This window comes from Myotis davidii, unplaced genomic scaffold (assembly GCF_000327345.1).
Source record: "Myotis davidii unplaced genomic scaffold, ASM32734v1 scaffold378, whole genome shotgun sequence".
Classification (NCBI taxonomy): Eukaryota; Metazoa; Chordata; class Mammalia; order Chiroptera; family Vespertilionidae; genus Myotis; species Myotis davidii.
The window spans coordinates 1,966,070-1,978,722 of NW_006290631.1; the positions used below are offsets into that span (position 1 = coordinate 1,966,070).

Below are 12,653 nucleotides of genomic sequence, written 5' to 3' on the forward strand. Positions count from 1 at the left end.
AAGCTGTGTTGCCCTGGCCCTAGACCCACCCTGTCCGGGCTCATACCCCTGGATGACTGCAGGCTCGAGGGCAGAAGATAGATGGAGACCAGCTGACTCACTGTTGCCAACAGGGTTTCCAAGGCAACAGCTGTTTCCAATTTCTGTCCCTCCGTGGATACCTGGGACGCCTTGGCAACAACGTGGTGCCTGCTCCTGAGATGCTGCAGTGGCCGGGCACGTGGCGTCTGCCCCAGTGCGGCAGGGCCCTAAGGGCACTCAGCCCCAGCCCAGCCACAGGCGGCCTCAGGACGCTGCACCCGACTCCCTGGGAGCAGGAGGAGACAGACTTTGGCCACAACTAGGTGACTATGGGAGCCCCGGCCGACCGTCAGCAAATCCTAGAGGCTCCCGTGAGTAGGTGAGCCTGGTCTGCAGCTGGTGAGGGGCTGTGGCCGGTCCCTCAGGCTGCAGAGGGGGCACGGCGCTCAGCTCCGGGAACTTCTCCTCCCCTGAGTCATCTGTGGCCACTGCCAACCAGTGCTTTGTTCTGTTCACTTGTGGGAACTGGTGCAGACCCTCCGAGAGCCTGACTATGACACGCGTTCCCCATCAGACACCTTCTGTCCTCTGGGCCTCAGTTTTCCCTCTGGTTTCACCATCCACGTGCTCCCAGGGGACACGGGAGAGATGGGAGCTTCCCAGGGATATGCTGTGTGTCTCTCCCGAAGCCATTCCCAGACAGCTCATCCTCCCAAAGCGCTCTCCACGCTGACCCCTTCGCAGTCACGTGACTACACGCCTGGCAGCTGATTTCACAGTGCGCACTCTCTAAATGTCTACACCACACACCGAGCCTGATTTCCCTGCACAATCTCAGTCATGAATAGGTGTGTGTTTCCTTTTCATAGCAAACAGTCCTGCTGGGCAGGGGGCTGTGTTTTATGGGAGAGAGGGACAGAGAGAGAGAGAGAGAGAGACTCACAGTAGAGAGAGAGAGAGAGAGAGAGAGAGACTGACTCACAGTACCCAGCACCAGGCGGGCACCTAGGGGGCCTAGCGACTGGGCTTCAGAAATGCAACATGCCGTTCCCATGGCGCACCCCACGCTCAACCTCACCCACAACAAGGCAGATGGGAGCGTCACCTCCGCTGAAAACCCGCTCCTGACGTGGGAAGGTCAGCTTTCCTAGCTCAGCTGTGTGGGCGCAGCCCTGCCCAGCAGCAGGGCAGGAGGAAATGGGCAGCAGCTGCAGAATGAGGGGCTGAGCGTGCAGTGAGCAGCCGACAGCGTGAGGCAGGGCCAGGGGAGCCTTGGGCCGGGCCTCTAACAGGGTGCTCCATGCTCCAGGCCATCCTCCCTCTCTACCCCCCCAAAAACGACCCCAAACGTTCTGATGGAATCCACACAAACAGGACAATGAAAAAAAAGGACATGGTGAGAGGCTCCGCCCCCTGGGAGAGGCTGACATGCGCGACATACCTCTCCCTAGAAATATGCACGTGCAGACGATTTTGCATAGTTTTGAGGGGGGAGCAGATTCAGGGTTACACTGGACGGCATCAGAGGCCTTAAATCACGGCTCTGCCACTTGGGCGAGCGGCTGGGTGAGGTCCAGCCTCTCTGAGCTGCGTCCCTCTCAGCTCTGAAAGGAGGATGAGCACACCCGGCCAGGTTGCTGCTCATTACATGTGGTGAGACCAGCTGCCAAGAGAAGGGGTGGGTGGGACAGAAAGTGGCTGCAGGAGGCCAGGTGAGAGCAGGAAACTTATGTTCAGACCTAACGCGACAGGGAGACAGGAGCGGGCAGGGAAGGCTCGGAAGGAAAAAGAAAAGCCATGAGTATAACTTAAAAAAGAAAATTACAAATGTTCACGAGGATGTGGAGAAATCAGAACCCTTGTATGTTGCGGGTGGGAAGGTGAAATACCCAGCGCTTGTGGAAAACACTGGCAGTTCCTCAAAAAGCTAAAACCTGAATTACCACGTGTGATGTTGTAATCTAGAATAATAAAAGTGTAATGTGCTCATTAGACCGGACGTCCTTCTGGACAACCTTCTGGACGAAGCGGGGGCAGCGAGGGAAGCCAGTGCCGGCAGCTGGGTGGGGGGGAAGGAAGGCCTACTCTTGCACGAATTTCGTGCATGGGGCCTCTAGTTTATAATAGGAGATATTTGCTCTTCCTCCCCAGTCCTGGCACAGAGCTCCCCAAATCCTGGGGGGTTCCTAAAGGATGGAGGGATTTTGTTGTGTTAATGAGGCGACTGTAGAAAGTCCCTAGGCAACCTGAGGATGGGGAGAAGGAGGATTAGAACTTCCAGTCCCATCCGCTGACCTCTGGGAGGGGAAAGGGCATAAGGTCGAATTAATCGCCAGCGGCCAATGATTTAATCAATCATGACTATGTGATGAAGCCATAAAAACCCAAGAAGACAGGGCTCTTTAAAAGGGGAAGGCAACAGTGATGCACGAAATAAGTAGAGAGTGAGACATCCCAGTGAAAAAGCATCCACTACACCACTGGTTCTCAAAGTGGGGTCCCAGGACCAGCAGCAGCCCTGGGAATCTGTTAGAAACGCACACGCTCACACCCCACCCCAGACCTCCAGATTCGGGGGGTGGATGCAGGGATCTGTGTTTTAACAAGCCCCCGGGTGGTTCTGGTCAAGTGTGAGACCCACTGCACTAGGCTACTGACTGCAGGGTCAGGAAGGGAGTGGGCAGTGTGGCTGAGGGATGCAGGAGGCCAGGGAGCCTGCAGGGCTGAGGCCAGGACTCATCTCTGTGTCCCTCAAGCAGCAGGACCGCCGTCCTGTCCAGGGAGAGGCCCCTTGCAGCTCTGGTGTAGCCACAGCTGTTTTCTCCCCCCCTCCCCCTCCACACCCCGGCCCCTGCCCCTTACCCTTCTCGGTCGATGTGTGCCAGGGGCTGCTTGGGCGTGTGTCGGAGCCTCCGGTGGAACTGGGTGAAGTCCAGCTTTTCAGGCTGCAGGTCCCAGGTGGCACCACTAGAGGGCGAGGGAGGGCAGGACATGAGAGGCGAGCGGGAGGAGACCAGCCCAGCCAAGGAATGGAGCCAAACGGAGCCTGTGGTGTCAGCTCTGGGGACTGCCCAGCCGGGTGTGTCTGGAACCTGCTCAGAGCCAGACAGAGCGGAGCGAAAGGGCCAGGCCACCCACGGCCTGAGGGGTGGACACCAGGGCAGGAGCCTATTAGTAGCCCGTGAACCCTGGCCAACACCTGTTCTTCCAACCTGGTCCATCAGGAACATTCTAGATCAGTGGTTCTCAACCTTCTGGCCCTTTACATACAGTTCCTCATGTTGTGACCCAACCATAAAATTATTTCCGTTGCTACTTCATAACTGTCATGTTGCTACTGTTATGAATCGTCATGTAAATATCTGATATGCAGGATGGTCTTAGGCGACCCCTGTGAAAGGGTCGTTCGACCGCCAAAGGGGTCGCGACCCACAGGTTGAGAACCGCTGCTCTAAAGTCTGAGCCACTGAAATCCCCTCCTTCCTCCAGATTTCCCCACTGCCAGCCCCACCAGCTGTGACCTCAGGGGGAGAGGGGAGGTTCCCAGCCACAGCTCTCTGTCCTGACCCACCCAGGCTGTCTGACACCGGAGCCATCTCCTCTGCTCCTTCCAGTCCTCCCTCTGCTCCTCTTTCTTTTTCCCATTTGATACTCTCTCCTTCTCCTTCCCTCGATCTCCATCTCTCCTCTCCTGACCTCCTTCCTCTTCAGCCGGATGCTGTAAGCTATCTCACGCCCTCTAGTTTTCCTGCTGCTTCATCAGTGAACTCTCAACATTTTCCCAAAGGCCCCACTGGCATCAGGACACGTAAGCTGGGGTCCCAGCCAGAGCCACACACCACACAGAGGACTGGAGCTCACCTGAAGGAGTCGAAGGTGTTGGCAGCCCAGATGTCTGTGCCCAGCATGTCCAGAGAGTTATCTTTGCTGCCGTTCTAGGAGGGGGGCAGGGGGGAAAGGAAGGGGCAACATTACTTGCTTGGCTGGGACAGTGAGAACAAGAGGGGGCTGCAGAGGTCTCCCCGCCCCCTCGGCTGGTCATCCTGGGCAGCTGGGAGGACTCGGGTGGACGCCTAGCCTCCGCCCAGGCACGGCCGTCATCTGAGTGGTGTGTGCTGGAGCTGTGCCATCAGGTACAGAAACGGCTCGGGTCTCGCCGCCCCAGCCCATGGCTCTCCTCCAAGCCTCCACATGGACGAGCTGCCCCCAGGCACACTGGAGGGTCCCCGTGGGGGTCAACTTCCGACTCCCTGAAATCAGGCGGCGCTGAGCAGCCCCCACTGACTAAGCCTATGCCAGCAACTGGGTTTCTGTCACCCAGCGCCCGTCTCCACACTCAGACAGTTCTTGCGAGGCCCAGCCACAGACGGAAAACACTACTCGCTCCAGCTTCTGTGATATGGCTTCTCTGCCCTCCCTGCCTCCACGCCCGTTGCCATCCCTCGCTCGTGAGCCCTGCTACCTGCTATCCATCCTCTCACTCTTTAAAGGCAAAACCTCCACCTCTGCTCATGCTGAATGTGCACATGCCCTGCGACCCAGGCCTGTGCTCCCAGGTGTGAACAGACGCGAAATGTGGGCGGACATTCACCAACAGCAGGCGGCACAGAGGAGACCCCGAACGCCCACCCGCTGACCACACAGATCCATTGTGGTGTGTTCACATCCCAGACTATCACTCAGCTGTGAGGATCAACACATTAAAACAGCACAGCACGGCATCAATACATCCCACGTGGAGTGAAACCGAGGAACCCAGGGTTCATCCATGGCCCCAAGTAAATGTTAAGCTCCTCGACTGCCACCCTCTCTTCTGGTGCCCCCAGTGGCCCAGCGAGGCACGCAGTACGTCCACCTCAGATGCCTGCCAACCAATGGAACAGATTCTACCCTGTAAGTGGAGCAGGCGCCGGCCAGCTGCCTGTGCGTCTGAAAGACTGACTCACAGGTGAGGACGTCAAGGGCAATTTTCTGACTGAGGGCTTCAGAGCCAATCAAAGCCCTTGAAACTGGAGAAGTGCCTGGAGAGTCCCCGCTCCTTGAGTTCTGGACATCAACCCTCAAAGTCTACAGTCCCCGACATGCATGCACACGCATGCACACACACACCCACACACCACCTGTTCCCCAAACCCTTGTAGTGCCCAGAAAAAATCAAAAAGCCAGAGGGACAGGAGCCTGGGGACAGATGGACTCACACACAGGCGGACTGCAACCTGATTTCTGGAACTCAGCAGGAGCCAGATCCACCTCACCCTCAAACCACCCGAGCCCGCTCCCACCGAGGACCCACACAGAGGAGAGGACAAGCTGAGGAGAGAAGGTGCCCAGGGCCTGCTTGCTCCCAGGCCCCCCTGCCTCCTCGAGCCTTCTGTTTGTGCCTGCGGAGGCCTCGCTTCCTCCTGAGCGCACAGGTGACGCTGTGTCGGTGTGCGGTTGGCACGCAGGCCCGCCAGTGAAGGGCGCCAAGGCCACACACGGCTGCCGAAGCCATGGGGCTATATTCCTCTTTGGGCCACTGTGGCCTTCCTGGGCTCAGAGGAAAAAGCAAGTTTCTTTCCACCCCCTCCCCCAGGCTTCTGCTACGATCCAGCTAAAGACCCTTCATTCCTTATTCTGCACTTTCCTCGACGCTCGTGCCCCACGAACCCACAGCATGTACAGCACGTACCCCGGTGGCACCCTGCCTGACTGCTCTGCTGCAGAGCTCCCCACTGGTGTCCTAGCAACACTGACCCGCTGGCCCTCATGTGTCAGGGTGCATCCGGGTCACCCGGGGAGGGGAGTGCTGATGGCTTAAATTGTGTGCAGCTGGAGGGGTCCATGGACCATGCTTTTGGAAACACTGGATGGTGAAGAGTTTCACGGGGAGAAAAAAGTTTTTAAAAAAAAGGCTTCCTGGTCGAATGTTTGGGACACAATGAGATCATGAAATAAATTATTTAATTGCAGAACTTCTCAGTGCCTTTTTGGCTTTACATGGATGCTGACTCTTCAAATGGGTGGCAGTATAGTGTGCAGTATTTCCCACACTCTTTTGACCAGAAATCTACCTTGCCCTTCCTCTTTACAGTATTTCACAGAGCACTTTGCAGGACTAGGGTTCCATGGAACCCCGCTTAGGAAACAGTCATCTGATGCTCTCTCTGTTAGCTCTCTTCTCCAGTTAGCCTGCCATCTCTTCCAAGGTAGAAACCCTGGCTTGGGCCTAGCTGGAATGGCTCAGTGGTTGGGTGCTGACCTGTGAACCAGGAGGTCACAGTTCGATTCCCGGTTGGGGCACATGAGTGGGTTGTGGGCTTGATCCCCAGTGTGGGGCGTGTAAGAGGCAGCCGATCAGTGATTCTCTCTCATCATTGATGTTTCTGTCTCTCTCTCTCTCTCCCTCTGCCTTTCTCTCTGAAATCAATTACATACACACACACACACACACACACACACACACACACACACAATAAACCCTGGCTTCGCTTTTTTTATTGTATCTCCCTGCCCACTCCCCTCCCCGAACCCATCCTAACCCTGGGACCCAGCATCATCCATGACTGTTATTTATCAAGGACTCAGAGGCCAGGCACTGAGAGCTCTCCACAAAGCCCCCTGGCTTCTTCAGGAACACTCTGCAGGCTGCGGTTCCCGGCTGGCCTGTGAGCACAGCTCCTCTCCGCCCGCCCCCGCCCCGCCCAGCTCCGCGGCCCCGGCCCGGCTCCCAGGTTGCTGCAATGCCAGAGCTTCGAGAAGCCCATCCAAAACAAGCGCCCCTTTCAGGGGATCGTTGTTAGCACTTAACCGCGGCTGCACACTTCACAACGGCCCGTTACTGGCAATTAGGGGCCCCATGCCAGGGCGAAGCATGCTGCTCTCAGCGCCACCACAGAGGGCTAATGAGCACTTTCAACAGTGTGGAAGGAGAAATGGAAGCGGCCTGCCCACGGGCTGGGACACTGAAGCTGCCCCCGAGAGGCCCCCTGGGAGCACAGCTACCCCAGCTCAGGGGAAGACAGACCCCAGGTGATGACAACAGCAGACGAGGCAGCACTCACGGAAGCCAGTGTGGTGACCCCCATTTCCCCGAGGAGGATACGGAGACCCGGAGACTTGTCCGTGTTCACAGAGCAAGTCCCAGAGAGGCCCCGAGTTCGTGCTCTTAACCACTGCAGTGTGCGATTATTCAGATAAACTCCGACCCCACTACAGATTTCCATAATGCAGTCACATACCCACCCCCCACAACTGTTTGGGCCCTCGAGTCTGTCTCTGCCGTGTTTGGGAAGGCAGTGCTGGTGGAGAGGGGACATCTGCTGTCGTGAACTTGGGAGGGAACATGGGGTGTGAGCTGTCTGAGTGAATGAAACAGGTGGAAGTGGATCCCTGTGCAGGAGGAATACAGGCCAAGGCAGGTGTCGTGGAGGGGAAAGAACCCTCTTCTGTGCTGCTTTCTTTTCTTTAGTAACACAACTAAGAAGGACTTGTGTGTGTGTGTGTGTGTGTGTGTGTGCGCGCGCACATGTGTGCGCATGGCATTGACAACTCTAGCCTGCAAGGGTTTAGAAACTAGATAGAACCTGACCAAAACAGATACTTCCTAGGGCTGGGTCTAAAGCTGCTCTCAAACTTGACTTGGGTTTGCTTCAGCAAAAAGGAAATAAGAAGCCAAGTACAGAGGGAGGTGGGGAAAGGCAGGGCTCAAGGAGAAACAGTTGTGTCGTGTGCATATGCGTGCATGCGCGTGTGCATGTGCGCGCACATGTGTGCACGTGTCCATTCAGCACCAAGGACAGCGCCCACATGCACGTGGGAAAGCCTATGATGGGCCCCCAACAGTTTAACCCCCTTACAGTAGGAGGGCCCCTGGGAAGGGTGCATGGCAGAGCAGAGCCAGCAGAGAGGACCTCCTGGGAGGCGCCAGCACTGAGTTCAGGAGCAGGGAGGCCATTTCTATCACTCTGGAACTTCTGTGTCTCTCTGTCCATTCTGTCTCTTCCCTCTCTATCCTCACCGTCTTTGAATTAAGACCCAGAAAGACCAGGGAGAGGTGGGAGATAATGACGAAAGCCCATGGCCAAATATATCTCCTCTAAGACAAGGTCACTTCCCAAATACCGACACTGATACAGTCAAGATGCAGAACATGCCCAGCCGGGTGGCTCATTGGTTGAGCGTCAACCTATGAACCGGGAGGTCACAGTTTGATGACCACATGCCTGGATTTCAGGCTCAATCCTCAGTGGGGTGGTGTGGGAGGCAGCCGATCAATGATTCTCTCTCATCATTCCCTCTCCCTTCCGCTCTGAAATCAATAAAAATATTTCTTTAAAAAGATGCAAAACATTTCCACCAGCATAAGAATCCCCCTGGTTGCCCTTTTATACCCACACCTACTTTCTTGGCTCCCCTCCTTCCCTAGCCTTCGCAACGGCTAACCGGTCCCCACTTGAACAAAATGCAATCAGAGAGTATGTAACTCTGGGGACTGGCTTTTGTCTTTTTGTTTTTCACTCAGCACCATTCCCTGAGGGCTGTGAGTGGCAGGAGCTGGCTCCTCTATTGCTGAGTGCCACAGCTTGTCCCACAGTCACGTGGCTGAAGGACATGTGGGCTGTTTCCAGTTTGGGCTATTATCACTAAAGCTGCTATAAACATTTGAGTACAGGTTTCTGTGTGAACATAAGTTTTCATTCCTCGGGGATAAACAGCCAGGAATGCAATGGCTGGATCAGATGGTTCTTGCATGTTGAGTTTTTGAAGAATCTACCCAACTGTTTTCCACAACAGCGGGACATCTCCCCCAGCCGTGTCTGAGTGACCCAGCAGTGTCTGACGGGGCACACGCTGCACCCTCACCAGCGCTTGGCGTTGTTCATTACAGATGATCCGATAGGTGTGGGCTGATGTTCCCTTGTGGCTAATGGTGTTGAACGTCTTTTTGCGTGTGCTCACTTGCCACCTGTATATCCTTTTCAGTGAAGTATGTGTCTTCATTGTCCATTTTTAAATTGGGTTGTTTTTAATGTGGATTTTGGGGAGTTCTTTATATATTCTAGATACTAGTCCGATTTCACATCTCAGTGTTGACATCTATGGATTATCCCCTCTTCATTCAGTAAGAAATCTTCCCAGTTCTTGGTAGGACGGGTGATTTTTGACTGCATTCAGGGCACTTCCGTGATATGTTATGAGACTCTAAATCGCATTTAAATCTGTTGTAACTGGCTTCTGGGATACCGCCCTGGCAGGGGAAATGGGCCGCGGCCACAGTATAACCAGTCCAAGGGTGCTCTGCCGTTACAGCTGGTGGAGGCGAAGTTACAGGCCCTCATATGGTCTCCAGTGACCCTGCCATGGAGGTGGCCGTCTTACCACTGGACAAAGAAGTCCCAGTTCTCCATTAGGCCTCCTCTGACACATCCCAGCAGGGAGGGGAGGGGTCTCACCACTGCGGGGTGGGGTGCAAGTCCAGCTCCCCTACCTGGTCTCCGATAACACCATGGGGAGCGGAAGGGCCCTTTCACAAGCCAGCAGGGAGGCAAGGTGCATCTTCCTACTTGGCTTTCTCTGACACCACCCACTGGGGGAGGTTGAGGCACCTGTCACAGCCGGGCGAGGGTGGACGTCCAGGCTCCCACTGGGTCTTTGTTGGCGTGGAGTGGGAGGGGCCACAGTGTTTCCTGTGCTGTTTGGCTGGAGTAGAGCAGCTACTGTCTAAAAGTTTTCTGTCCTGCTAGGTACCTGCCATCTCCTGGGTCAGAGTCAATGTTGGCACCGAGGGTTTACCCAGCCTGCAGGTTGGCATAGGATTCAGAGTGGGTGGGGGAACAGCAGAGAAATCTGGAAAATCCAGACCTCCTGTTGCTCTTGGCAGCTGTTTGGATCCAGTGGCTATTTCACAGAGACAGAGAACGTAAACAATGGAATACATTGCAGAGAGGCTCGGAGGTCTGTGCAGCCCAATGCCTCGTTTCGCAGAAGAGACGCTGGGCGGCGTGCCATACCTGGGCCGGCCTCTGTCCTCCTGACCTCTGGGACACGCTCCTGGTGCTTCACTTTGCTGCCGGGCATCGTGATGGGACAGGGAAGTGTTCTTCTCTCACGCTCCCGGGAGTGTGGGATCACAGGCTGCCGCCAGGACTCGGAGACACCATTTCTGACACGCCCCCACCTTTCCCAGGCTCCGCAGGGACCCGCCTGATAAGGAGGTGTGCTCATTAGGCTCCCAGCACCGTTTCATCACCTTGCTCGGCAGCCAACACGGCCAGCCAAGCCCTTCAGTCAGGAAGTCCTTCCAAGGTCTAATCACAGGCCTCTGTGTGAACATTCATTTTCTTTCCTTGGCTCCTCCGTGCAGACAGAGAAGAGCTGCCCCCTCCCGACCCCACATGACCTTCGTACACCTGCAACTTTCTTCCCTAAAATGCTAAACCCCAGGCCGGGACCTTGAAATGTTTTCTCATGCTTTCCTCTAAATCATCTTCATGCAGCCCTAGCTGGTTTGGATCAGTGGATAGCGCATCAGCCCGTGGACTGAAGGGTCCTGGGTTCAATTCCAGTCAAGGGCATGCACCTTGGTTGCAGGCTTGACCCCCCTGGCTGTGGTTGTGGCACGTGTGGGAGGCAACCAATCAATGTATCTCTCTCACGTCAATGTTTCTCTCTCTATGTCTCTCCCCTGCTCTTCCACTCTCTCTTAAAAAAAAATAAATGAAAAAAATGCCCTCAGGTGAGGATTAACAACAACAAAAAATAACACATCATCTCCATGCATTTCCCCCAATATGATGGAAAGGTGCAAACTGTATGTATTCCTCCTGAGGTGATGGACAAGTTCTCATGGGAAGAGGTGCCAGGATGCCAAGTCCTCAGTACAGCTGGATCCCAACTGCTGCAGCTGGACAGGCCTTCCCGGGACTATGTGTGGCCCAGTTTTTGATCTGAGCCTCCTTCCTCCCACCTTGCGGGACTCGGCCTACTCTAGGCTGCTCCCACTTTGTGCCTCGAACAGGCTGCAGAGGAGGCAAAGGGATTCTGTTCATTTGTCTTGTTTTATATTAGTTGAAATAAAATAAGCAAGCCCAGGGCATGTCTAATCCCTGGATGGGGCTTGCATCTGGGCCCCACCATGGTCTGCAACCCGCTACACAGAGCGTTCTGGGCAGAACGCAGCACCTTAGTACCCTCTGGCCACCACCTTTCCTGGGCACATGGGGCCAAGGTAGGGAGTCAGGGGCAGTGCCAGAGCAGCCCGCCACCCCGGTCTCAATTGAGCCTGTTTCCTCTGGAACTAATTCTCCCCTGTGGGCAACTGTGGGGAAGTAGAACTGCCCTGTCATCCCAGTGACCTCAGAAAGCTCAGCAAGGTCACTGTGGCCAGAGGCATAGGGCCCACTAGGGGCTGGCTGCATGGACTAGATCTGGGCCAACGCCGGCATCATTATGAGCACCGGCTGTGTGCGAGGCCCTGGGCCAGGGGAGTCAGGGAAGCAGAGCCGCCCTACCTCCCATCTTTGGGTTGACCAGCTGGCTGAGGGCACAGACATATGCACATGGAACAGCCTGATCACATCATGAATCTGCCTGGATGGGAGGCCAGTGGGTGTGCTTGTGGGGCGGGTGGCTGTCGCTTAGAGCTGGTCCTGTGCTCCGACATCTAGTGGACCAGGTTGAAGGGGGCCCTGAATCATGGATGGGCCAGCAGCATCCCATCGGAGCTGCACTCAGCAAACACCCTTTTCAATGGGCAGCTGTGGTTCTCCCCTCCATCAGGGAGCCGCTCCGTGTGGGCAGGGGCAGCTGGTGAAACAGAAGCCCTCACCAGCTAGGATTCCTCCATCAGAGGCCCAGGGTGGTGCTCCCACTGGAACGTGAGCCCTTGTGGACCATGGGGACAAAGGCAGCCCCCTAGATAGCCCCGAACGAGAAGCAAGGAACTTGTCCTGACACTACTGGGCTGCACTGCCAGCCCTGAGCACCCACCCAGGTTGTACTGAGAGAGAAAGAAGCTTCTCCCTGGTTTACCTCACTCTGTTGTTGGTACCCTAATTAACTGAGTCAGTCACGTATCAATATCAAGCCTTTCATCACGGAACCGAAGTCCTCCTGACCTCAGGAGACCCCATTCCAATGCAGTTGCTGCCTCTCATGCAGCGTGGTGTGTAGCACACGGGTCCCAACCACAGCCTTCCACCCAGGGGTCCGACTCAGGCCCTTCCTCCGCTCCGCCTGCCCAGGCTTCCAAACCCTGGGCCGCCTGAGGTCTGGGCCACCTTTGGAAACTTGCATCTCCTGCCCGGCCCTGGGCACCCTTTCACACATCATTTTGTCCTTCTAAATGGCAGGCCTCCTGAAGGCAGGGCCATGCTTCAGGCCCACCAGGGCTTAGCACCAGCCCCTGCACTCCCTGGCTGAGGAGTCTACAGAAAATCCTTTTGCAAACACGTCAACTCTTTGGCCTGCTGAGCTGTGCTCGGCTCCGAGCAGCTTCACACAGCACTGGGGGTGTGGCCATTCCAAGAGTCAGGCCACGCAGCCATCCCTCAGCCCAGCCAGCTCTCTGAAGGTAGGAGCAAGCTACTGCAGGGGCCCTTCAAGGCTCCCTCATCTCCCTGGACAGAGGCAGGGTGCGGCTGGGCTGGGGG

The 12,653-nt window shown here is 55.9% G+C and overlaps 1 protein-coding gene across 3 annotated transcripts in view; it reads right to left on the reverse strand.

The window, feature by feature from the left end:
• The window catches only part of CTIF (CBP80/20-dependent translation initiation factor), a 183,110-nt gene that overhangs the window by 161,677 nt on the left and 8,780 nt on the right, over window positions 1-12,653 (reverse strand). For all 3 annotated transcript variants that reach the window (XM_006763644.1, XM_015563838.1, XM_015563839.1), the window contains 2 exons: window positions 3,883-3,956; window positions 2,884-2,988 (listed from right to left, as the gene is read on the reverse strand). In XM_006763644.1, coding sequence (XP_006763707.1) covers window positions 2,884-2,988; window positions 3,883-3,956 — 179 coding nt within the window. The remainder of the gene's footprint in view (window positions 1-2,883; window positions 2,989-3,882; window positions 3,957-12,653) is intronic.